The 22624-nt window shown below is 48.8% G+C and overlaps 8 protein-coding genes across 8 annotated transcripts; 3 read left to right on the forward strand and 5 right to left on the reverse strand.

Moving 5' to 3' along the window:
- Positions 1–2978: 2978 nt before the first annotated feature.
- On the forward strand, positions 2979–4163 carry ANOM_001819 (uncharacterized protein; the record flags this gene model as incomplete). Its single annotated transcript, XM_015547076.1, has 1 exon — positions 2979–4163. The coding sequence occupies one exon, from the start codon at positions 2979–2981 to the stop codon at positions 4161–4163; it is 1185 nt and encodes a 394-aa protein (XP_015411183.1).
- A 2008-nt stretch (positions 4164–6171) lies between these two features.
- ANOM_001820 (40S ribosomal protein eS24) lies at positions 6172–6942 on the reverse strand (the record flags this gene model as incomplete). The annotated part of the gene is made up of 3 exons (XM_015547077.1): positions 6172–6248; positions 6336–6583; positions 6866–6942. 3 exons carry the CDS (start codon positions 6940–6942, stop codon positions 6172–6174), a joined length of 402 nt encoding a protein of 133 aa, XP_015411225.1.
- Positions 6943–7220: 278 nt separating this feature from the next.
- Positions 7221–8541, forward strand: ANOM_001821 (protein-lysine N-methyltransferase; the record flags this gene model as incomplete). Its single annotated transcript, XM_015547078.1, has 4 exons — positions 7221–7469; positions 7633–8163; positions 8229–8364; positions 8426–8541. 4 exons carry the CDS (start codon positions 7221–7223, stop codon positions 8539–8541), a joined length of 1032 nt encoding a protein of 343 aa, XP_015411226.1.
- A 390-nt stretch (positions 8542–8931) lies between these two features.
- Positions 8932–11042, reverse strand: ANOM_001822 (uncharacterized protein; the record flags this gene model as incomplete). The annotated part of the gene is made up of 2 exons (XM_015547079.1): positions 8932–10253; positions 10304–11042. The coding sequence occupies 2 exons, from the start codon at positions 11040–11042 to the stop codon at positions 8932–8934; spliced, it is 2061 nt and encodes a 686-aa protein (XP_015411223.1).
- A 1460-nt stretch (positions 11043–12502) lies between these two features.
- ANOM_001823 (putative Ran-binding protein (RanBP10)) lies at positions 12503–15336 on the reverse strand. The gene is made up of 6 exons (XM_015547080.1): positions 14355–15336; positions 14025–14251; positions 13840–13970; positions 13542–13788; positions 12979–13494; positions 12503–12924 (listed from the first exon to the last, which is right to left on the reverse strand). The coding sequence occupies exons 1-6, from the start codon at positions 15161–15163 to the stop codon at positions 12794–12796; spliced, it is 2061 nt and encodes a 686-aa protein (XP_015411224.1). The 5' UTR covers positions 15164–15336; the 3' UTR covers positions 12503–12793.
- A 1435-nt stretch (positions 15337–16771) lies between these two features.
- Positions 16772–17846, reverse strand: ANOM_001824 (uncharacterized protein). The gene is made up of 2 exons (XM_015547081.1): positions 17285–17846; positions 16772–17223 (listed from the first exon to the last, which is right to left on the reverse strand). The coding sequence occupies exons 1-2, from the start codon at positions 17695–17697 to the stop codon at positions 16836–16838; spliced, it is 801 nt and encodes a 266-aa protein (XP_015411229.1). The 5' UTR covers positions 17698–17846; the 3' UTR covers positions 16772–16835.
- A 1847-nt stretch (positions 17847–19693) lies between these two features.
- ANOM_001825 (J domain-containing protein) lies at positions 19694–20913 on the reverse strand (the record flags this gene model as incomplete). The annotated part of the gene is made up of 3 exons (XM_015547082.1): positions 19694–20203; positions 20253–20780; positions 20869–20913. 3 exons carry the CDS (start codon positions 20911–20913, stop codon positions 19694–19696), a joined length of 1083 nt encoding a protein of 360 aa, XP_015411230.1.
- A 287-nt stretch (positions 20914–21200) lies between these two features.
- On the forward strand, positions 21201–22451 carry ANOM_001826 (DNA-directed RNA polymerase I subunit RPA43; the record flags this gene model as incomplete). The annotated part of the gene is made up of 1 exon (XM_015547083.1): positions 21201–22451. One exon carries the CDS (start codon positions 21201–21203, stop codon positions 22449–22451), a length of 1251 nt encoding a protein of 416 aa, XP_015411227.1.
- Between the last annotated feature and the right edge of the window lie 173 nt (positions 22452–22624).

Raw genomic sequence — 22624 nt, forward strand, 5'->3', positions numbered from 1 at the left:
GTATAGGTAACTAAATGTACATACCGTACACGAGAGCCATGACCACTTCTAGTCGGCTGACCCTACCCCAGTGCACACTGTTCACTCTACTTCTATTTTCGAAGAGCTTACAACACCCTTCGAATCGTTGAACCGGCACCCCTTCGTGTAACTAGAACCCACTTTTCAATCCAACGGCAGGCCTTCCAGTAGACCCGTTGGATGTGAAATTGGGCGCGCAAGGTGGACATCTTACTCAAAGGTTGGCCAAGATTGGTAACTGTTTATCATGACAAATGATCCGTTTGGTCAGTTCTTCTCTTGTGAGATGCTTCGATACTTGGAGGACAAAGCTCAATTGTGACCCCCGTATGCTCTTCCACGGAGTGGAAAACGTGCTTGGCATCAAGCAAAACAGCATATGAGGTAAACATTCTTGGTACACTTGTTAAGGTACTACTGACTGTTCACTTGTTTCTCAAGTTCCACAGCAGAAGCGTTGGATAAAACGGTCTACTGCAGCTTCTACCATTTCACACCGATTAGCAACTCTGCGCCGCAAAGAGAAAAGGGAAAACACGTGGTTGATCTTGATAGAATTTCTGTTCTCTTCTTCCCTGTCTCACCTTTTTCGGCCTCGCAACCGTCTCATTTGTTCTTTCATCAATAATAGTGTATTTTTTTTCTTTTCTTTCCCTTTCTTTCCTTTTTGTACCCCTTGATAATAATTAGCCCCAGCGCTAACATATATCAAGCATGTTTCACTGGTTCCTGGCACCTAGTGGCTGGTCCATTTGTCAACATGGGTCCATTTCCGACCAAACATCTTCAGAAGAAAGGAAAGGATGTCTGCAGACTGCCTCGGATCTTTCCTTCTAAATGGCTCATTTAGTCCCTTCATTTCTCCTTCATTACGTCAGCGAACCTTGGTTCGGCGTGATTGTGATCCTCAATTATAGACAAGGAGCTCATTGGGTTCTTTTGTCTGCTAAATGGGTCTGCTACAAACGAAGCTAATCTCACCAGGGAGCCTTGTTCGCGTATGCGCAGACAAATGTGAATCTGCTATGTCAGGTACATCCTTTCTGTTCACCCCTTGACCTTTGTACATAGCAGAGCTTTCTTGTCCAAGATTCCTGCCATTAATAATGAATGTTCTCATGTACTTTGCCTCACTATAACCGTATTCCTTTCTCGTTTTATGCCCTTTACTTTCTTCGGTTTTGTTTGATTTATTCTGTACTATCTTCGGGGATGGTATTAGGTGATTGGAGAGTGATAGACACGCAGCCTATGCACTGACGCAGATCCAGCCCAGTGACCTGGACACAGGTTTCAAGTCGGTTCATTTATGTCAGGGCTTCATTCGGGCCCAGTCTTGGCTACTAAGCCACATTTGCTTTCGTTGGGACTGGCATGATCTAATCGCGCCGAAGCATCACCGTTAGTCTTGTGGCTAGGATGTGCTAGAGCTATCCGAGACACCAGCGTAATACTCTTGCGCTAGGTCGTTTATCAGGGCCTCTATTGTGTGTTCAGCAGTTCATCACTCATTTGTCGAGGTAAAAGCTGGGCTTCCGAAGACTTTCATAGCCGCCTCTGGCTGCCGACTCTTCTTTAGGTCATAGGCGGCGTGTCAAAAGTACCAAGATGTTTGTTTGACGTTGAAGACGGCACGAAGCCCAACCATAGGTCTCTAACACCGCCATTTAATGAAGGCAAACAATCTTCATACTCGTCTCGGCCAACCCACGGGATGCAGTTTTGGAAGGCTTTCGCAAACGTAATCGACTGCTGTTCGCTCGTCGTCAAATGTATATGTTGAGGCTGACGCCAGTCCTCACTTTAAGATCCATTTATGGAGAGAAATGGATCCACTTGAAGATGGCCGTGATTCAGGGAGAAAGTCTGTGGAGACCTGGTCGTGGCTATTGGCTCAGCAGAGCTCAGAAAGGTTTCCGGCTCTCTCAGCCTGACTTGTTATGGCGACTATCAGGTCATGTCCACTCGTGCAACGTTACTTTGTGAAACAAAACCTCTTAAAACGCCGGGAAATTCAGTCTGTCGTCTGTCTGGCTGACCTTCTACCAGGGTGCTTCTAGGGTCCCGGCCGACTTGACGTCTGCCTTGGATAGAGTAGGCGGAAATTTGCATAGTGCAACGAGAAGGTCAGGTATCAACTTAGCCACTTGCTCGAGCCAGCAAGTCAGTTAGGAGCCCTTTCTGGATTTTGAGCTCTTCCGTCGAAAAAATATACATTTAACGGACCAACAGAAGAGAAAAGATATTTATTTTTTGAAAAAACAAATACTGATAAAAGAGCAATCAGAAAATTAAGCCTGACACATTGACTTAAAACTGACATCGCCTCCGACTGAATCCCCCTCACCCTTCCCCGGTCCCTTTTCCAATGCGCGAAGATAGGCGGAACATGTTGGCCACTATCATTCCCGGTTCATTGGCTTTTGATGCTTCCGACAACCTCTGATTATATTTTGAATTTCCCGTATTTATTTTGACTTTATGTACGTCTCAGGACTGGAACCAATGCATTTCCTTCGCTGCTGATACTTGAAGTAATGGCACGTTCTTTCTACACCCCGGAAGACGAGGTCGGTTTCGACCCCCAACCTCAACAAGATGTACTTTCGTTATCACATTCGACGCAGGCTAGCAGCCAGCAGACGGTTGTAGACAGAATTATTGGACCCAATATTCCAATTCCGGAGGGAGAGAAGAGTCGAAATGCCACCAGACGACGGATTCCCGTTGCAGTGAGTTCCTTTACTCCAGGAAAGGTATAAATAATCTTACATCTGCAGTGCAATCGATGTCGAAAACGGAAAATCAAGTGTAGCGGTGATGTTGGTGACGGCCAAGGCTGTTCAAATTGTCGGACCTCAGGAAATACGCACTGCCAGTTCTTAAGGGTCAGTCCTCTTCACCGATTTATGGATTCCCCTGCGATAAGCTAAGATCCAGCCAAGGTCAATTCATCAATGCTGCAGACAAAGGCTACTGGGTGGCCGTACTCCTTTATGAACGGTGCACTGTCTTCAGCTCATCAGAGACAGGGCACATACACATCCTCAATGGCTACAAGGCAAGAGTTGTTGTCGGCGAATCCCTCTGATTTCCGTGTTACTTCGCTCCCACGCCCATCAGCCTTTGACATCAGCTCGACCGAGCCTCAACAGTCCTATAGTCGCTCAAGCTTTACTCAGGATCATATGGCCAGTTATGATGAAGAACCCTCGACTATTTACGGTTCACAGCCTGCAACTTACGGGGTGCCCACGACACTACCTCAAGGAGCCCTTGGAGGCTACTACGAGGTCCCATGGTCAAAGGCATGTCATTCTGGCCTTAACGTTACCAGGGGAGGGATTTTGCCCGACCATGAAGCGGAGGGTACGTTTCACCATCCCGATTACGCTTATATGATATCGGCGCCGGGAACCCACTCTACAGATACGACTTTTGTGCCCTCAATGGTTGCTCTATCATCTGAGGAGCAAGGGGCAGACCGGACACTTCCCACCCCCAGTGGGCGGAACCAGCTTCAACTGGGTCTTTCGGTGCTTCCGACATCGTCCAGTGCCATTTCAGGGCTTCCTCAGCAAGACTGCAGGGCTGGACACCCCTGGGCACCAAAAGCTATTGTCACTGCCAACAACGCCCGGCCGATGAAGCAATTTACCCCCGAACCTTTCAACATCAGTCCTCTAAACAGGGCAAAGCCACCCCCATCGAACGCGCAGGAGATGGTGCTTGGATATTTACCAATGACATCGGCTAGTGCTTCGTCATCGTTGATGCCCTCCTGTGGCACGTTCGCTCGATTGAACCCAGCGAATTCCGGTGAAGAGCTGCAGAGAAATGAGGAAGCCCCAATGCGACGGCCGATCTTGACTGACAGTGCCCGCGTTTCTCTTATGGATGATAGCTCCAACATCTACGGTTACTGCAGTTCTGAGAGGAGAAAAGGACCCAAACCAGGCACTTCCGGGATGCTGATGAACGGACTTCCTTACACGCGACCTCCCGAGCAGCTTCAAAACACACCCTCTTTAGCATTCAGCTTGCCGGTAGCAGACGGCCTTTCGGGTCCCGGGACAACCACAGAAGCACATCGAACGCAAGCTTTGAGTAACCCGGGGGGCTTCTATTCCGAGGCATGCTGAGCGGCTGTGCATGTTACTGCAGCTCAAGCGCTCTGACCTGCTGAGCAGCTCGTTTTTACACGGCGTTTCGGTAGAGTTTCATTTCGTTTGTTTCTACTATTTGTAATTGCGTTGTCTGACAGCCAAGAACTGGTGCAAATCTTCATCTGTTTGTACTCTTACCGTCCCCCTACCCCCTGATTCCCTTCTTGGCCCTCCGATAGTTCTTGGTTATTCCAAATACCTCTCCTGCTTTGTACACCCTTCAATATCTTCTTTTTTTATTTTCCCGGATCTCGGTCCTGGAAAACCAAAAGTTACACTAATATCGAGGTAGGCAAGGACTGTCGGGCTTGTAACTTAGCTTCTTCCTTCCGTTCTATCCTTTATGGGAACCATAATATGAGGTCTAGGCTAGGCCACGGTGGGAGGCATTTCTGAGCGAACGGTGGCTTGTTTGAAATCCGTTTGATCCTTGTGTCCATTTGGCGGTTCTATTTTTGCTGGACCTTTCCTTCCCTGGTCGAGCTTCCTGTGCTTTTAAACCTGCGTGACTCCAACCGCAGCCCCGGAACCCGTAAACAACCATCAGTTACGAATATTTAATATCGGTACACAAAACATTCAATAGTCTCTCTTTGATCCTATAGCCGTCACTAGACAACAATTCGAGGATAGATGCGAGGCATTTCTCCATATACGAAGCAGATCATGTTGCTCGTGAACAGAACCTTAAAAGCCAAGGAATGTTAGAAATAAGATGCACCAAAATCTTCGCTTTGTTCCCCAAAGCTATTTTCTTATATCCCTATTCAAGTAAGAGAAAGCCAAACAAGGCTGAACCTAGTTATTGTCTCTACACCAATCGTGTCCAGTCCTGTGCGCCCTTTGTCTACCTAATCTGGTTCCCATTTACACTAGGTACGACGTATGTATACACGCAGTGGACCTAGGGACAATGGAATTCGTCTGTAGAGAACAATATCGAGTAAGTACAGCAAGTATATCCGGCGATAAAGAAAAAGGAAAGATCCTAATTTTTCAGAACAGGAACAGAAAGACAAGGGGGGAAGGAAACGATCATCAATTCGGAGCCGACTCGGCCTTGTACAATATCTACATCCATGAATGAGCTAGGGAGGATTTATCCCGTCTGAGAGATGGTAGCCGAAGGGGATCAGTGGTCTCCCCGAGACAGTTCCTACTAGTTGACTGACATAGTTTGAGATCGGAGGGGTTCCTGTGTTACACTACGGCATCTATGGGGTGTTTGAGATTGCCGTGATTTTGTTGGGGAGGGTTCATCTTGGGGGGAATTGGAGTACAGGGCATTCCGAAGCTTATTGGTCTGCGAGCGGTGGATTTAGACTCCCCTTTACTAAATAAAATATGATCGGGGAGACAACGCCAATACTAGAGCCGAGCAAGCTACGCATCGAGCACCAGAACTACCACCAAGGCTGCCAAGGGGGGAGCGATGCACGTTATAGACATGAACCCATGAATGCCTAACATCTCACAAGCCTTGTTGCCTGGGAACTTGGTTGGAGAGGAAGAAGTGAGATCCCCATCGACAGGTGTGAAAACCCAAAAAAGAAAAACAGGAACAAACCCTTGTATAGTAAAAGCACCGATGTAAGTAAGTAATGTGAAAATCCCAGAGTTGTAAAAGAAACATTTTTCATCCACCAGCCCGGAAACAAAATAAAGTAGAAAAGATGAGATATAAGAATCCAGAACCCCCAAATCTCAAATTTGATATTTTTTTTGTTTCTTTTGATTGTGATTGTTTGCAGTTGCCCCCTGTCATCGTCATGGCATGATAACTATATTTGCATAGCATAGCATACATAGCTTTAGTATGGTATGGTGTATCGCATATGCGTATGCATATGCAAATGTGAATGCGAATCGCTCAATCACCACCACAGGGTTATCATCAATAGCTTTAGCACTAGCCCCTGGCCGCAACCAACAATCCTTCCCATCCGATCCATATCCATCAGAATTCGACAGGTCGAGGGCGCGCTTAGTTCTTGGACTTCTTGGGGCCCTTGGTCTTGGCGGTACCGCGGAACTTCTTGGAACGGTTCTTGCGCTGCTTGCCTGTATTCCGGAAGAAAATCATACATCAGCCCATGCCTTGTTTCGATACCCAGATATACCATATCCAGAAGGGAAGAAAATGCATACGCTGCTGTCTGCTGGCCTTCTCGATCTTCTCGGCAGCTCCGATACGGACGAGACGGTAGTGAGGCTCGAACTTCTTCAGGGCCTCCTGGGAGTCGTAGACGAGGGCGAAGCCAGTGCTCTTGCCACCACCGTATTGCGTACGGAAGCCGAAGACGGAGACCTGGTCCTTGTTGGCCTTGTACAGGTCGGCGAGCTTGCCGCGGAGCTCATCCTTGGAGACGTTGGCGCGGTTGGGGTGGAGGACGTCACTGCAAATCATATTAGAGATCATGTTCAAATCATCGTTCTTCTTTGCTTGCGAATGCTGAAAGTTCCGATCCATCACTGCCAGTCCTCCTCTTTAAAAGATTATAGTACCCCCATAATCAATATCTCTTCAGAAAAATCACATCCCCATAAGAACCCCCTCTTGATCCAAAACTTCTCACACCGAAAAAAATTCGTCTGTCCAAGAACAAATCGCCCCATCCCAAGTCGCCCTCGGAAGCAAGATTGTGAACAGCGGAAAGAGGAAAAAAGAGGGAGCTTACACGACCATCTGCTTACGAGCAAGCAGGGGGTTGCGGATGAACTTGCGAGTCCGCAGGGTAACGGGAGTGTCGGCCATTATTGCGGTAGCAGCGAATATCTGCGTCGACGAGGACAGGAAGTTGGGGGGATTGTCGAAGTCGCTGTCGTTGGCGGGCTCGAAGTGGTCGGTCGTCAAATCCCAAAGTGACAATTTTGCTTGTTGTGCATGTGGGCTCGCTAAGGGCGCACTAACCCGCCTTCGGTAGGTCTACGCACGTGACATTCTTATCCGCTATCGATTGATCGTCCCCTCATTTTCAATCGAGTATATCATTTTTCTGGAACATTAAAAAAAGAAAAAAGATCTCCCTAGAAATGTCTCTGGATAAAGAAATCCATTCACTAAAGAAGCTCGCCGCGCAGTACTCCCAACAACTCGATCTGACTCATCTCGCTCTCCCCAATGCCTCCACTATCGTCCATCCCGACATCCAATGCGCCATCTATGAGCTGATGTTCAACGAGGCCGCAGCGTGGCCCCTCCCTCCAGTGGGCTATCGCACCCGCGTCCTAAAAACGATCATATCACGGATTGAAGAGGGAATCACCGATCCGGAGGAGGATGTACGTCTGATTCTAACCTCCTTGTCCTGTACGCAGAACCCATTTCTAGAAATACAGATGATAGTTATTTCCAATCAAGATATACAATACACCATTATACGTTTCTACCAATTGAATCATCCACCCTTCATAAAATAACCATTAACAAGTAATACCTTACTAGGAATTAAATTCCGACCTCATCGAAACCTGGACAGATCTCATCTCCCTCCCCAAACCGTCTCAAATCCAGCAAGCCCAACAATTAACCTACATCAAATACACCGCCCCCACCACCACCACATCTCAAGACCCCCAAACAGTGATCACCTCGGAATCGCGCGGCCTGATCTACTCCTCCGGCACCACCGGCTTTCGCACCTGGGAAGCTTCCCTCCACCTCGGAACATACCTCTCCACACCCACTGGCGCAGCCCATGTAACCGGTAAAAGGGTGATCGAGCTCGGTGCGGGAACAGGGTTCGTGTCGATGTATGCGGCGAAGTACCTGCGGCCGCAATTTGTGCTTGCGACGGATCGCGAGGGGACACTGATCGAAAATATGAAGGACAGCAAGGCGAGGAATGGGTTAGGTGGAGAGTTTGGGGTCGGAGCTTGGGAATGGGGAACGCCGTTGGGGTATCCGACTGAAGACGATACCGAGAGCATAGCAAGGGAGGATCTGTGTTTTGATGTTGTGCTCGGTGCAGATTTGGTACGTGACGTTTCATCATTCATCCTATTTGGTGTTCTTGGTTCGACGGGGTTAATGGAAAGTAGACCTATGACACAGACTTACTTCCTCTGCTTTTCGCTACGCTTCATGACCTTTTTGATAACTACCAGGCCCAAGAGTTCATTCTCTCAGCTACACTACGGAACCAGAAGACTTTCCAGGCGTTTCTGGACGCTTGTGGTATGTGCTCCCTTCAATATTCCTGCGTTGGTGCATGGTTATGGAGTTGACTATTTCGCAGACAACAATCGTTTCAAAGCAGTGTGCCTACCATATGAGTCGCCGCAGACGGAGAACCAGACTGGTTTCTTTCATGAGACCGAGATTCCAATTCGAACATATCGGGTCACGAGGTAAACATCCTTTGCGCAAGAGATTTGATGTTCGCGAGAAAGAACTTGGCTACGCCTGTGAGTAGCTGAGCCTATCCATGGGTCAATGACTAAAGTATCCTTAAGATATTATAGATAGTTCTGTTATATGCTGTATTGAACTTTCATACACAAAGCACAATATGGAAAGGTTGGCAACCTGCCAGTGTATGGATAATGTCCGCTGGGTATCATGTAAGCAAAGAGAGATGCCAAGTATGTGCTCGCTAATCGATAAAGAAGGGATGTTAAAAGCTACCAGGGTTGCTTATATACGAGCATGCAGCTCATCCCCGTTGTAGCATGAAAGGAAATGGTACAAAGGACCAAACTGTGCATAGTGTGTTAAAACACTACTGTCGATACCATTTGTGCGTCACTCTGCCAAAGTCTCCCTCAACAGGCTCTCATCAATAGCCTCCGCGTGAATCGCAAAAGGGGCTCGGGAGGCTGGCCGAAAACCCATGACTGGACCTTTCTGGTTCACGCCAGGGTATCGAAATCGCAGGCTCGGAACTTTGTCAGCCTTGGGGTTTGGCTGTCTATTCGCAGTGGATGGAGGTGTCGTATCGGGCGATACCTGCGACGTCGACGGTATTGGTTGCTCTTGGTCAGGTTTTGTGTCACCAATACCCGCTGTGGGTGCATTTCCCAGATGCTCTCGCATCCATCCACCTACGCGGCGGGTGAGGGAAATCTTCCGGGTAGGTGTCCCAGTGGGGTCCAAGTGGCCACCTATTGCTGACCCTGTCTCGGATTGCTTACTAGCAGCCATTGAAGCAAGTAGCGTTTGCGAAGACTGGTCAATTTTTGAAGGCTCTCTATTGGCGGTGACTCTGCTCGTTGAGAGAACTGGGTTGGAGAACCGATCGTTACTAGAGAAGATACGGCGCGGTACGCGAGCAGATAAGGGCCTCGAGATGTCCTCCATCCGCGATGGACGTCGACTGGGAGTATGGATGTCCATGCCTGCAACAGAGAACAAGCTCTCATGCGATTGTTTACGCCTTGAGCGATAAGGGGAAGCAAAAACATCATCAGGCGCAGGAGAAAAGGCCCTCTCAGAAGTGGCGTAATGCAAGGAGTCCTCCCGTTCCTCCGGTATGACAGGCTGGAATGCATCCCCAAGACCTTTGCTGAAAACACCATCATCCAAAGGATCGACCGAAACATCCGTTTCAGGAGACCGAAAACTAGCATCATAACAGCTGCTTTTTCGTCGACTAACCCTTAATGGCGAAAAGGCTGTGCTGTCGGGGCTCGTAGCTCGCGAAGAATCAAACCCACGCTCTACTCTATCAAATATAGATGACGACCGATATCCGGACTGCGGTGAGCTCGCTATGGACTCAGCCCCGGGCGACTGCGAGGACCAGCGTTGAGAAGCCGAGGGAATCTGTAGGGAGGGCTGGGACATCATTGTGAATGCAGAAGAGTGTGAAGACTGCGACCGGTGCGTTGGTTTGCGAGCTAATTTCGTACCAGAAGGAGAGTGTACAGTATTCGGATGCCCCCAGGTATGTCTGTTCTTGGAACGTCGGAAGAGCGCGGGCCTCTCCTTTTTGATAGATGGCGTATGATAATGGTGGTGAATGTGGAACTCTTGCGGTGCCTGGCGCGGTTCCTTGGACTCAAGTTCTTGACTCAATGTCGGTGCAAGTTGCGGCACTTGCCCGTCACTTTCTGTCATTGGGACCACTGGTGCGAGATAATCTGATCCCGCAGACACTGCACCTCTTGGTTCGAACTCTCTAGCAATTCCCGTAATTCAACGATTCCTAATTGCAAATTGGCATTATCCTGTAATATGTCCCGGACAAAGCGGGACACCACGGTTCCCCCGTGACTCCTGCCCAACTCATGAGTCGCCGCGGCTCCCTTTAGCCGTCTAGCAGCGCCATCTAGCTCCCGCTCAACGGTCCGTTTCTTCTCCATGCGCTGGACTGCTTCGGCATGGCGCTCGCGTTCCTGCTGTGCCTCCTTCTCGATGCGGTCGATTTGATCATGGAGATCCCTTAGAGTACTTTCCGCCTTCTTCCATCGCTGGACCGCCGATCTTGATTCTTCTTCAGCTGACTCCAGGCTCTCATGGAGCCTGGATTGTTCATTCTCCATCTGAACTAATTGGGCGTCGAGGTCAGCTGCACGAGTAGCTGACACCGTCACTTTGCGAAGCTCAGCTTCGGAATTCTCTAGTCTAACTTCAAGGGACTTGGCATGAGAATCTGCATCAGCGACGGCCTTGTTCAGAATGTCCAGCTGCTCCAACAATCCACGATTTTCTTCGATGATGCGGGCATTTTCGACCTGCACCTCACGTTTCTCGCGTTCTAGGTTCTCAATACTGGTGAGGAACCGATGACGGTCTTCTTCAGCCTCGGCCATGTATGATTCATGGCGATGGAGTAAAGCCTGTAATGCAAAAGTTAGTGATGACGAGCTCGTGGAAGCCAACGCCGTAACAGCGTTATCTTGGAAGGCAGCCATGACGGACAACAGCACAATGGGAGAGGATGGGAGACCTAGCGGTCATTAGAGTCGCCATGGGCGGCACGAAGTTGACAGGTCCTCTCTGTCTCTCTCCCTTTTTTGCTTTTTCTCAATACTTCAGCTCGAAGTCCTCTCGCTAAGGTAACGCAAGGAGGGGTCCGAATCCAAAGGAGAACAAACAATGTGATAGGGGGAAATTAAAACAAACTATGTGGACTTGAGAGTACGACGATCTATGTACTCTCAAGGGACACCAAGTAGGTACAAAGAATGTTGACAGACATCTAGCCAAGAAATCAAGAAAGCAAAAGCGACGGAAGTCTGGGCCATAAATATGGATGCATCGAAAATAACGAAATGATGACGCAGAGGCCTGATTTCGACCCAAAGCGCCGACAAAGGAACGTACCTGGCCCAATCGAGCAGCCGTAGCGAGATCCTTTTCCAACCCCTCCAGGGCCACATTGTTGTGCTGCAGGAATGCACAGTCATGACGGCCACAGCAACAGCGCAGAGCCGTCGGAGTGGATGAGGAGTGGGTAGGAATGCATGGAACCTGACTAGCAGGAACCGGGCTATGCGGACGGGATTCCATGGCTGGGATTAGAATGCGACTTTGCCCAAGACTGTGTGTGAGTTGGCACCCCTTGGAGTGGCTAGCTGAAGCGGAGGCGCCAAATCATCGGGCTGAGCTGTCGATTTCCAGTGGATCTGAGGGGTCAATGAGGGGTGGAAATGAGATCAGTACATCTCCACCATCAAACTCAGTTGAAAAGCCATGTAAAGGAAAGCCTCTGATGGCTGTTGTTAATGGATCGCAGTTGACAGTAGTAAACTATGAATGGAAACGTAACTTGGAATGGAAGAGTAAGTAGTTTGTTTGGCAGGGAGAAAAAAGGCGGAGAAGACTGTCGATAAGTTCTTCAATCGGAGCGCTGATTGGCTACAAAGAGAGTTCCAGTCACACACGGTTCTTTACCCGCAATGTTCCAGGAGTTACGTAGGTACGCAGATGATAGCGGATATCACTCGCCTCATTTACAGTACCATTACTTGCAGGTACTGTACTGGAGGAACGAAAATAGCAACGGTACCACTAGTAGTTCGTCTAACTTGGTGAGACACATGTATGGAAGGGAAAAAAAAAAAAAACGAAAGAAAGAAACCACTCTTCGCCTCACAGTTTGTCTTGAAACCACGCAACACGATTCTGACCTACATAAGCATGCTCACAGGCCAAGTTCGTGATAGGCGATGGACCCGACTAGACCAACTTGGGAGCAAGCCTTCCCAGATCGTCGCTGATGTGCGGCCATGAGTGGAGTGACTGGTAGAAATCGGAACACGAGATATCACCACTCATGGTAATTCCTCCGGATCATCATCTGTATGCGCCTCCAAGCACATTGCCTTGAGTTAATGAGAAAAAAAACTAAAAAAACTCTATCGGCTGAATTTGGAATTGAATTGGAAAATTATTACTAGTCATGGCTACTACTGTATGTACCTGTGGCGACATACTTATCTAGGTCCGTGTATATGAACACAGCAAACTCAAAGTATCTCCGGACGAGGATCAGGTCAACCTGACCGGGAAATAAGGAAAGACAGAGGAATTGTGCAGGGCTACCAATAGACAATCAGGAAAAAGAAAAAGAAAAAAGAGGGGAAAAAAAGGGCTACCAGTCTTCATATGCCACGCCCACAGAATAATCAAGTAATCAGTCCCGAACATGCTGCGGAAGGATTCAAAGCAGAAAATCATTTCGCACATTAATAAACGCCCCGGCGCCTCCTTCTTCACCGATTTCATTGACCAGCACTTCCGTCTGTTGATATAGCCGCTCCAGAGCAGCCGATGATGATTTGCCAAGTGAAACTACACGTAGGTTAGTCGGGGATCCACTTCGCACGAATTATCGGAGTGAAGTACCTAATATAGCCGAATTCAACTCCTCCGCAACAGCAATGCGGCCTGCAGGGTCTAGATAATGCCCGTGGACTGACTGCTTCGGATCAGGATACGCCACCAAGGAGAAAATGTCATCCAGCATCTTCTTGTTCCCTCCGCGCTCGTCATTCGGATAATCTAGGCGTAATTGCTGTCCATACTGGACGGCTTCGGTGAGGAGCTCGTTGAACTTCGCAGCGTTCTCAGGCTCTTCCGTATCCATTCCATCCGCATTCCAGCCACCACCGTGGTGCATCTGTTCGTCAAGCTCCATCTCTTCGTCAAAAACGGCACTGCCGTCAGAAAGACCATTAGATGACTTCTCTCTCTTAGATGCAGCCCAGGAGGGCTCGTTGCATCTACGCATCATCTCCAAAAATTTCCGACATCGTAACTTGAAGTGGATATGAGGGAAGTTTTGCAGAACATTGGCGTAATAAGCATTAGTGTACTTCAGTGCCTTGTCGATATCTCCATCCAGTATCGCTGCTCGGATTTCTGCGTAGAGTTAGTACAAATTATCTAGAAAGTCGGGAACGCCGCACTTTGCCGGTTGATCGCTTCAACATCTTCCTCTGCCTCATACTTCTTCAGTGGCTCCGCACGCCCATTCTGCAGCGCCGCCGATTCTGCAGCGACCTCTTCTGCAAAAGCCCGAGCCGTTTCAACATATCCGTCATGAGCTAGGAACTGTGCAACCAGTTCTTGGAGCAAGGCAGACTCGTCCAAGGGTGGCTGTAGGTTAGCGGTGCTGGTGGCACGAATCTCTGAGTGAATGGCAAATTTCTCTTTCTGTATATGATCAGTTATATTTATACTGCCAACAAGATCCACGCAACACACCTTAACCATGCCATCAATGTCGAACATGAACGGATGTTGGCCAAAGTTCGCCGCCAAATGCACAGGCGGCTGTTTTTTCATACCCACCGAAGGGTAGACCTTCAGGTTTCTCAACTCCCGAAAGGCATTACCTAGCTTGTCGTTAGCTTTTCTCATAGAGACTTTTCCTGCCGAGAGGTCATTACCCAAAAATACGCCATTTTTAGTGAAAAATGCACAACCCGTCGAAAAATTGACACCGCAGCCCACAGTGTCGTTTACACCAAAGGTAGGGCCGTATTGTCTTCCTTGCCCTTGACTTTCACCGAAGAATGACTTGCCATCATCGCCATGGTACGCCCAAGATTCTTGCTCCCATCCCGGGAGACGCTCAACTGATGCTTTATTACTGGAGAATCCGATTCCGATCATTCTATTATAGTAAGTATATCTCCCAAAAGAAAGAAAAAAAGGACAGAGGAATGGAAAGAAAAAAGGAAGACAATCATCTCCCTCTAAAAATGATGTGGACATACCCCTCCTTAGGTTTGGATAGAATCGTAATTTCAAAATAGTAGATCCCGCACTGCGGCGGCATCGGGTTATCTGCGCGGACGGCGGCAGCTTCATGATCGTGTTTATTGATCGGGCCGGTATACCGGACCTCCAATCCCCCGCTTGTAAGCTCCAGGCCAGAATATTTATCTCCGTCGTTCCACCGTGAAGGAAGTGGCATAACGTGTTCGTCATCGCTAGAGGGTTCCCTCTCGATGATATCATAGGTCATCCCACGATGAGATGGTGCTATACGCGGCAGGCTCGCTTGACTGGAGGAGGTAGAAATGGGATTCGACGTTGATGAAGAATAAATGGCATCCCGTTGGGACGCCATTTTGGCTCGACGGGCTGCATCGAGGCGGGAGATGTACCTGGAGTTACGCAGATATGATGGCGTAAATGAAGACGATGCAACATCGGAGAAGCTGCCGGGATTTTGGGGGAAGGGATCAGAACGAGCGAAGCTGGCGTATTTCCGGGAATAAGGAGGAAGTGTATCGCCGGACGACATCCTCCATGGGGAGTTCATCTGCATGTCTGCATCCAGGTCTGCGGATGGCCTCAGATGGCGGCCGTCGGGAGGAAATGGTGGGGGATAAGAAGTGGAGTTCGAGGTCAGCAGTTGCGAGAACGGACCACTGTTAGTTGGTGGCGAGAGAGCAGTTCCAGAAAGGACGGAAGCGTAGGATGAACGACGGGGGATGGTCGAGATGCTTGGGCCGGAATATGTGGTGGTTACAGGAGCTCCTCGAGCTCCACCGGACGGGGGAAATGGTGCATCGGCCATATTGGAGTCGTTCGTTGGATGGAGCCAAAGCCAACGGCCGGCGGGTACTTAGTGATGAGCGGGGAGGGACGACGAACATACACAACACCCTCACGCGAGCAACTTTCGAAGCTCGAATGACCGTGGCAACAGTGAAATGCGTAGCATTTGTCAACGCTTACTAGTAACTTGCTCCGTTTATCTTTTTGCGTCTTCTTTCGCTCTTTGTCTGTGTTTTTCTGGATTATGGTCTCTCGGCCACGGGTCACTTGGTTTACCGTAAACGGCAGTGGAGCACAACAACTAGAAGCCTACTAGTAGTAGTATTCGCTGTTGACTCTATAAAATAGTATTCAAGACGATCTCTCAGCGGTATCGAAAATTTGGGAAAGCAATCAGATCAGTCAATCTAGGAAAGACTGGGATTCGCAGTTACAATGAAGTTGGGGAAAGACTAGAGAATGGGAATTCAGGAAACGTCTTGTGTGACGGGAAAGGAGAGGAGAGACAATAATGCCTCAGGAAGTTGTCTGATTCCGTACTACAAGGGAAAGAGTCACGGGGCCACGGGTTTCAATCTATTTGTTTAATAAGAGGAAAAAAGAACATGATGGCATGACAGGAATGTGGCTGCGGGGGAGGGAAGGGAAGGGGAGAAGCACGGGCGCCTAGAGCTTCTGGAGAAGAGTAAGGAAAAAAGTATTCATAGATACATCGGCCTCCGTGATGTATGTATTAGTACTTTATTACTACTACTGCTCTTCCGACTAAGGAGAGATGAGGGGAACCCCGGGCCTCTAGTACCACCTTCCATTTACTAGGAACCAGCTATGGTTCCACGAAAGTGGTACTCATGAGCGCACCAGTATATACGACTACTATATATCCATGCAACAAGACTTCTTTGACGGTGTCCGTATATACCAGCATATTCAGTATGATTTGCTGAGAACCCCTCCTGATATGCACCCATCTCCGGCTTATGCTAGCAGCTGATCTGTCCCTCTCTGGTCAGCAATCACTCCTACAATTACCGGCCACCAAGACGGCTAGGGCTTCAGTTTAGTTCCAGACGAGATGTTACATCAAAGAATGAAAAGCCACTATCATCTCTTACATTCATTAATGAGTTAGTCAAAAGAGAATAAAAAAACAAAAAAAAAAAAGTCCAGAACCACTCGATCGAAGAAAACGTGGATAGCAAGACTCGTTCATTCTAGAGAATCGGTTTGAATCGCAAATCCCTTGCATACCCTACTGATACCTCTAATGAGAACCTCGGTTGCATCTGTAGATCTATTCCCAACGTTTTTCTGCATACAATAAACATCCCCCACATGGTCTTGGTAGAGGGGGTAGCTCAGATCTTGCGTAAAACCCCAAATCCAGCAAGCATAATAGTACAAACAATGAACCAGAAAGGACAAAGACAGATCAAAAGGCTATTGAGCGTGCAAACTCAGGTAAACAAAGGCAGGAACAGGTAAAACTTCTGTCAGTGGTCAGAAATGACAGAAAACACATGAGGTAGCCCATTATGGGAGCGAAAGATAGAACTTCCCAAACGCCAATCCAACCCATACAAAGGTTAAACATTAAAACAACGCTCCAGGAACCATGGAAAAATAAAAAAGGTAGACTGAAATTAATGTACACGAAGGGTGATAGCCGAGTCAAATTATGGGGGTTGCGCCTATGCGGCCATGGCAATGGCAGGTGAAGATGCCTCTGCGATATTCGGAGGGACCGGAGTTAGGTCTCCGTCGCCAGAGTTGCTCTTCTCGCTAGGAACCCCGCTGGCGCTTTGATTCGCCTTGCTATCGCTATCACCGGTCTCTAGGACAGACTCCTTGATTTCGCCATTGTCGTCTGTTTTCTGAGGTCGAGGAGTTCGCCAGGTCGGTAGCTGCCACTGGATGCCAGTGAAGCTCTTCAGTTGCAAGGACTTGCGTTCCCATTTACGGCATGGAGCACCCGAACGATCAAGGGCGCGAAGGCCAGCATTAATGGCGCCGGTGTTGGCTTTGGGTCCTAGCCTATGGGATGCTGCGATTTTGACGGGTTCGGAGGCACCGTCGTCACTATTACTCCTTAAGTTAGCATGTGTTTGCAGTATCAGCTAGGGAGACAACAAAGACCTACAGTCTAGGCTTCTTCTTCGGACCAGGCTTCCCTCTCGGCTTAGGCGTTGTCTCGCTCGTCTGGTTCAGACTTCGTTTGACTCCAGGCTTGGGACCAGGTACACCTTTGCGACGGGGGGTGTCAGCAGCTGAGGTGCCCGCAGCCGGTGTAGATGCAGCATCCGATGCATTGTCGGACGGATGGATAGGCGCTTCCACGAAAGATGACGCCGGGGAGGAGGGTTCCTTCTCCTTGACGGGGGAGGAGGCTCTGGACTCCTCGTCCTTAATGTTGCTCTTCCTGTCTTTGACCTCTGGGGGCGGAGGACTGGCAAAGCGACTTAACAAGTCTGGCGAGAGCTTGAGGACGACGACCCCTTTCGAAGAGGGTCCAGACCTACTGGAGCGACCGTTGGTGGCAGTGGCAGCGGGCATTTCAGCTCAATGGGTATTCTGCCGATGTCGATTTTAAGAGGGTATGATAGAAGAAATGACAATTAGCTCCGATGGGTGTGAAGGGAAGGTAAAAGCCTTTAAGACGCGGAGTGGCAGTGTTGGTGGAAGGCAGAAAGTTGGATATTTTTTAAATGGCGATTGTGACGTGGGTGACGGACAAGTTGGTTGGCTGGAGAAGTGGTTCCAGACGTCAAACGCGGCGGCGCGACTTGGTCAGGGTGAGGCAAAAGTTTGACAGGGCTGATGGAGACAAGAGGAGCGAAGCACGAGTGACATAGTCCGGTTGGATAGTGACGATGATGAAGTTGGATGGTTGAGGATAGGAGAAGATGAAGAGAGGGAGAGGGGCGGAGGGAAAGAAAAAGGACGGGGGATGGAAGAAAGGGATGGGGATGCGCCGTGTGGTGGTTTCATTGTTGGTGTGTGTTCATCTCGTCTACTAAGTAGGGAACAGCCAGACTTTCACACGCTCTCTCTGTTCTGTGCGGTCAGTCCAGTGACTGTCCAGGAGACGAGAAGCTGAACCTTCTGCGGACCGAATCACCCTAAGGAAATTTACCGCGCTCGCGTCTCGTACCGTTTCTTACGCGTGGCTTCCGTGGCTCGGGGTTGAGGAAACGTCATCGGCCGGGGGTTTCTGACTGTATGGGACGTTCAATTTAATTCATTCTATACTACCTCACCTACTAACTATACCTACACAGTACATATTCTTAGTATACGTACCTATTAATATTTCATATTTTTTCTAATCCTTACCCTTGCTGATTGATTTCTAATTTTGCTAACTGACTTGATTTAATAAGCGCTCTTCCTTTCTCTTACTATCCATGAACAATAGTCTCATTCCCTAGACACAGGAAGTGGGCTCCTCCTCCCCATGCTCCATGCCCAGCCGAGTTAAATTAGGTCGTTCCATTCATCCTAAAATCTGAGAAAGAAGTGGGAAGGTATTGGAAAACCTATCCTTCTCAGAGGATTAGAGATTTCACGGAATACCGAGGCAGGAAATGGAAACCTCGTATCTATCTTACAAGTTAAACATTTTCTTTTTTCTTTCTTTTTTTTCTCACCTTCCCATCGATCGAGCTATGGATCGCCAGTCCCGCTTATTAGTGAGGTAGACTTTTTGGCACGACTTCCACCGCTTCCGTCCGGGTTTGTTTCGTAGGTTCGGGATACGGGTATTCACTTCTAACAGGTAATTACAGATCCAAAGGATGAGGAAGAAGGAGAAAGAAGAATTTGAAGCGCGTTTGCGGTATGAACCTAGACGGCCTTCCATTATTGATGGATCAGTCATACCCTTTAACTAGCATACTGCAGACCTTCACTCGACACAGGTATCTAGACTACTAGACCATATAACATTTATTCACTGATGATACATCTACACTACCAAGTGGACCGGAACAGAAAGATCCATTGTGTTGTGTTGTCAGATGATAGACCAAAATGACTGGGGGCACATATGCTGATGCCCATTCAGGAAACTAAAACGACTACTACACAGTAACCTACGTGACTTAGTACCGAGTAAAAAGGCAGTAAGACTTGAACCAAGAAATCCCTCCCGACCGGTTCGCCACAAACGGAATCACAATCACACAAGGCCTCGAATTACTAAATCAGAAAACCGCGCAATGGCCGGGAAACGGGCTTAATGTCCCGGTTATCCGTTCCCATTGATAATCCCCAACCGCCGAGAGTTATTCACCCAAGTAATCGAACGAGATAGGAATAAAAGGGCTTAATATTATTCCGAGTCCAGCAACTTGGGGCGAAATTGCCTTCCCTTCAATCTCACCTCAAATCTGTCGATGTACAATATCTATTACTATCGGTGTCCATCTACAACGAGGATATCAATCTCTATAGTAGTTCATGACCTATAATGAACTAGCTTATCAGGTATAATACTACCGAACTTGATTGAATCCATGTACAATTAACCGCCCATTCTAAAACTCCAGCGCTAATCGGCCTTCTTTTCTTGCCTTTTCCGTTCGATCACCTCCCCCACAGCCTGCTGCACCCCGGAACTAGCCCGTACACTGCTCAGGACCAACCCCTCCTTCATGCCCTTGCGTAGCGTGGCAACGCTCTCCCGATCCCCTTTGAATGGCGCGAATCCCAGCTGCAACAACCGCGTCGACTCACCGTCTGTAGCCCGGGAGAGCTGAGCTAATTGCGCGAGGCGCTGCATAGTTTGTGGGTGGATACGCTCGCCCGCTGCGGAAGACGACCCTTTGCTGACCTCTGGCGGTGTCACCTGCGAAATAAAGATATGCAGCATTACGGAGGCACGTTGCGCAAGGGTCAAGATCTGAAATGGTAGGAGATAGAAACTCGGTGTCTTCGTAGAAATCCCCAGTAACTTTTGCAGCTCCACGGGGATATAGGATGCGGGGAAGAACAATGCTCTGGGCTGCGTGATCAAAGCTAGTTCAAGAGTGATCAAGACAGCAAAAGTAAAAAAGCGCCACTGTGCACAGTTAGGGGGAAACAAACAGCAACTGAAGATGATCACTTACATAACGACCCCAGTTGGACCACCAGGTAAAGTTCAAGATGATAATGGTCACGAATCCTCCCACATACTGCGGTATCGACCGCTGCAACCCCGTAAACAGAAAATCCTGCACGGTCTTGACATTGCTCCAGCCAAGGATATCGGGCCCAAATCTATCGTATGCAAACCGCTTCGCAGGATCCAGTAAGGTATCTTGCGCCAGCTTCAAATATACAAAGTAGTCGTCGGAAGGCATGCCATCCCCCTGGTTGATCTTGTCTGGATGATGCTGCGCAGCAAGCCGCCGGAATCGCGATTTTATCGTCCTATCATCGGCCAATGGAGAGACTCCAAGGGCTTTGTAAAAATCCCCGGCAGCCTGAACCCGATGAAATGTCTCATAGAGCGTGTATAGGAGATAGCTTGTCACGACCAGAATAAAGATACGACGGCGATGTCGGGCATAGCGCGGAGAGGGGGGTTGGGGTCGAGGTTCACCCGCACGAATGGTAATTCCATAGTAAATATTCTGAACTATGGAAGTCGCATACTATATCCCACGTTGTCAGTAACGGCCATAACGTGCTGTGTGGAGCGCAACGGGAACCTGGAGAGGAAAGGTGAAGGATGACACTCACATTTGGTAGAAATGCCCAACCAGCAAAAGATAAAAGAGAGGCCATAAGGTTACTACAATTCCGCTCTTGTAGGCAGGACGTGAAACCAGCTATTTCTTATTATATACAAAAGTTAGCGCCATAAAGCACTATCGCATGTTGTCTTCTTCCATGGAGTTGCGCTCGGCGCCTGCCCTGAGCCTTACCGCCCTAGATACCGCCTTCCATTTCCCCACATGAGCAAAGGAAAAGAAAAAAAAAAATAAAAAAGTTTCTCGACATCTGAAAATCCACCGGATATCAATTCTCAAGAGTACTCCACAGGCGCACCCATTGCGCCATTATCGAACACAATGGCCGTCGACGCGATGGAAATCGATTCGGACCAGGCCCCAGCCGCCGCACCATCCCCAGAAAAAGAGCGCAAGCGCAAGCACAAGACCAAGGACGCATCATCCTCATCGCCGTCAAAGAAGAAGCGCAAGCACGAATCGAGCCAATTCACCGACGAAAGTGCTACTCATGACAGTGAAAAGAAGAAAAAGAGCAAGAAGTCCAAGGATAAGGCAAAGAGTAAACAGGCCGGTACAGGAGGAGCACCAATTCCGGACTCGCCTTATGTTCTGACAACCGCAACGCTCTATCTTCCACTATCGCCCATCTCGATTTCCCCAACTCATGCTAAAGCCTCCCTCCTGGCGGAACATCTCTCTCCTCTCCTCCTTACTTATTATGCTCCCCTTCAAGGAATCGTCCTGGCCTACTCCGATGCCTCGATATCGAGTACTCCACCTTCCTCATCTGCATCCTCTGATCCCGCAGACCCCAATCCGAAACCATTGACTCTCGCCAAGACGGCGGGCGAATACGGTGTGCTGTACGTTTACCTGACTGCGACGTTCCTGGTTTTCCGGCCACAAAAAGGTCAGATTCTCGAAGGGTGGGTCAACGTCCAGTCCGAAGGCTTCCTAGGCGCCGTTGTGCTCAACCTCTTCTCCGTCGGTATTGAACGTAAGAGACTCCCTTCGAACTGGAAATGGGTTCCACCAGGCGAAGAAGGCAGCGTCAACGGGGACCAGCAGAAGACAGCTACCGCATCAGAAGATGATGAATCCGAACCGTCTGCCTCCTTCGATCAAGAGAAAGAACACTTCAACCCCGTCTCGCTGGCAAACCCCGTCTCCGACACCGTCAATGAAGAGGTCAATGCTGAGGATGACGAATCTGTCACGGAGGGCTACTTTCAGTCTGTATCTGGTCACCGTGTACGCGGCACTGTCCGTTTCCGTGTCGTCGATGTCGACGTCATCCCCGGTTCAGAGCGCGATCGCAGTTTTCTTAGCATTGAGGGCACGATGCTCTCCCCGGAGGAGGAAGCCAGAGTACTTGAAGATGAGCGTAATGGTATCCTGACCACATCTGCCACCCCTCGGAGGGGACTCAGTCAAGAACCCCGGGTTTCCATGTCCGGCGCACTAGCAGCGCCATCGGTAGCTGCTATCCCAGAACCAGAAACTCCCAGCAAGACCAAGGAGCCGAAGGCCGAAAAGGAGAAGAAACCCAAATCCTCTAAGTCTAAGAAGAAGGAAAAGAAGGAGAAATGATTTATGGATCGAGTTTAACTCTGAGCGTATTACGTCTCGATTAAATTCAATCAAGTTATGTTTGTGTATAGAAGTTAGCATTTCATGTTCTATATTATTATTTTCACGTTGGGCGTTAGAGGGAGAAATCAAAACTTATTCTGGAACTATACATGCGACCCTTGCGGAAGATA

Source organism: Aspergillus nomiae (assembly GCF_001204775.2).
Source record: "Aspergillus nomiae NRRL 13137 chromosome Unknown contig00016, whole genome shotgun sequence".
NCBI lineage: Eukaryota > Fungi > Ascomycota > Eurotiomycetes > Eurotiales > Aspergillaceae > Aspergillus > Aspergillus nomiae.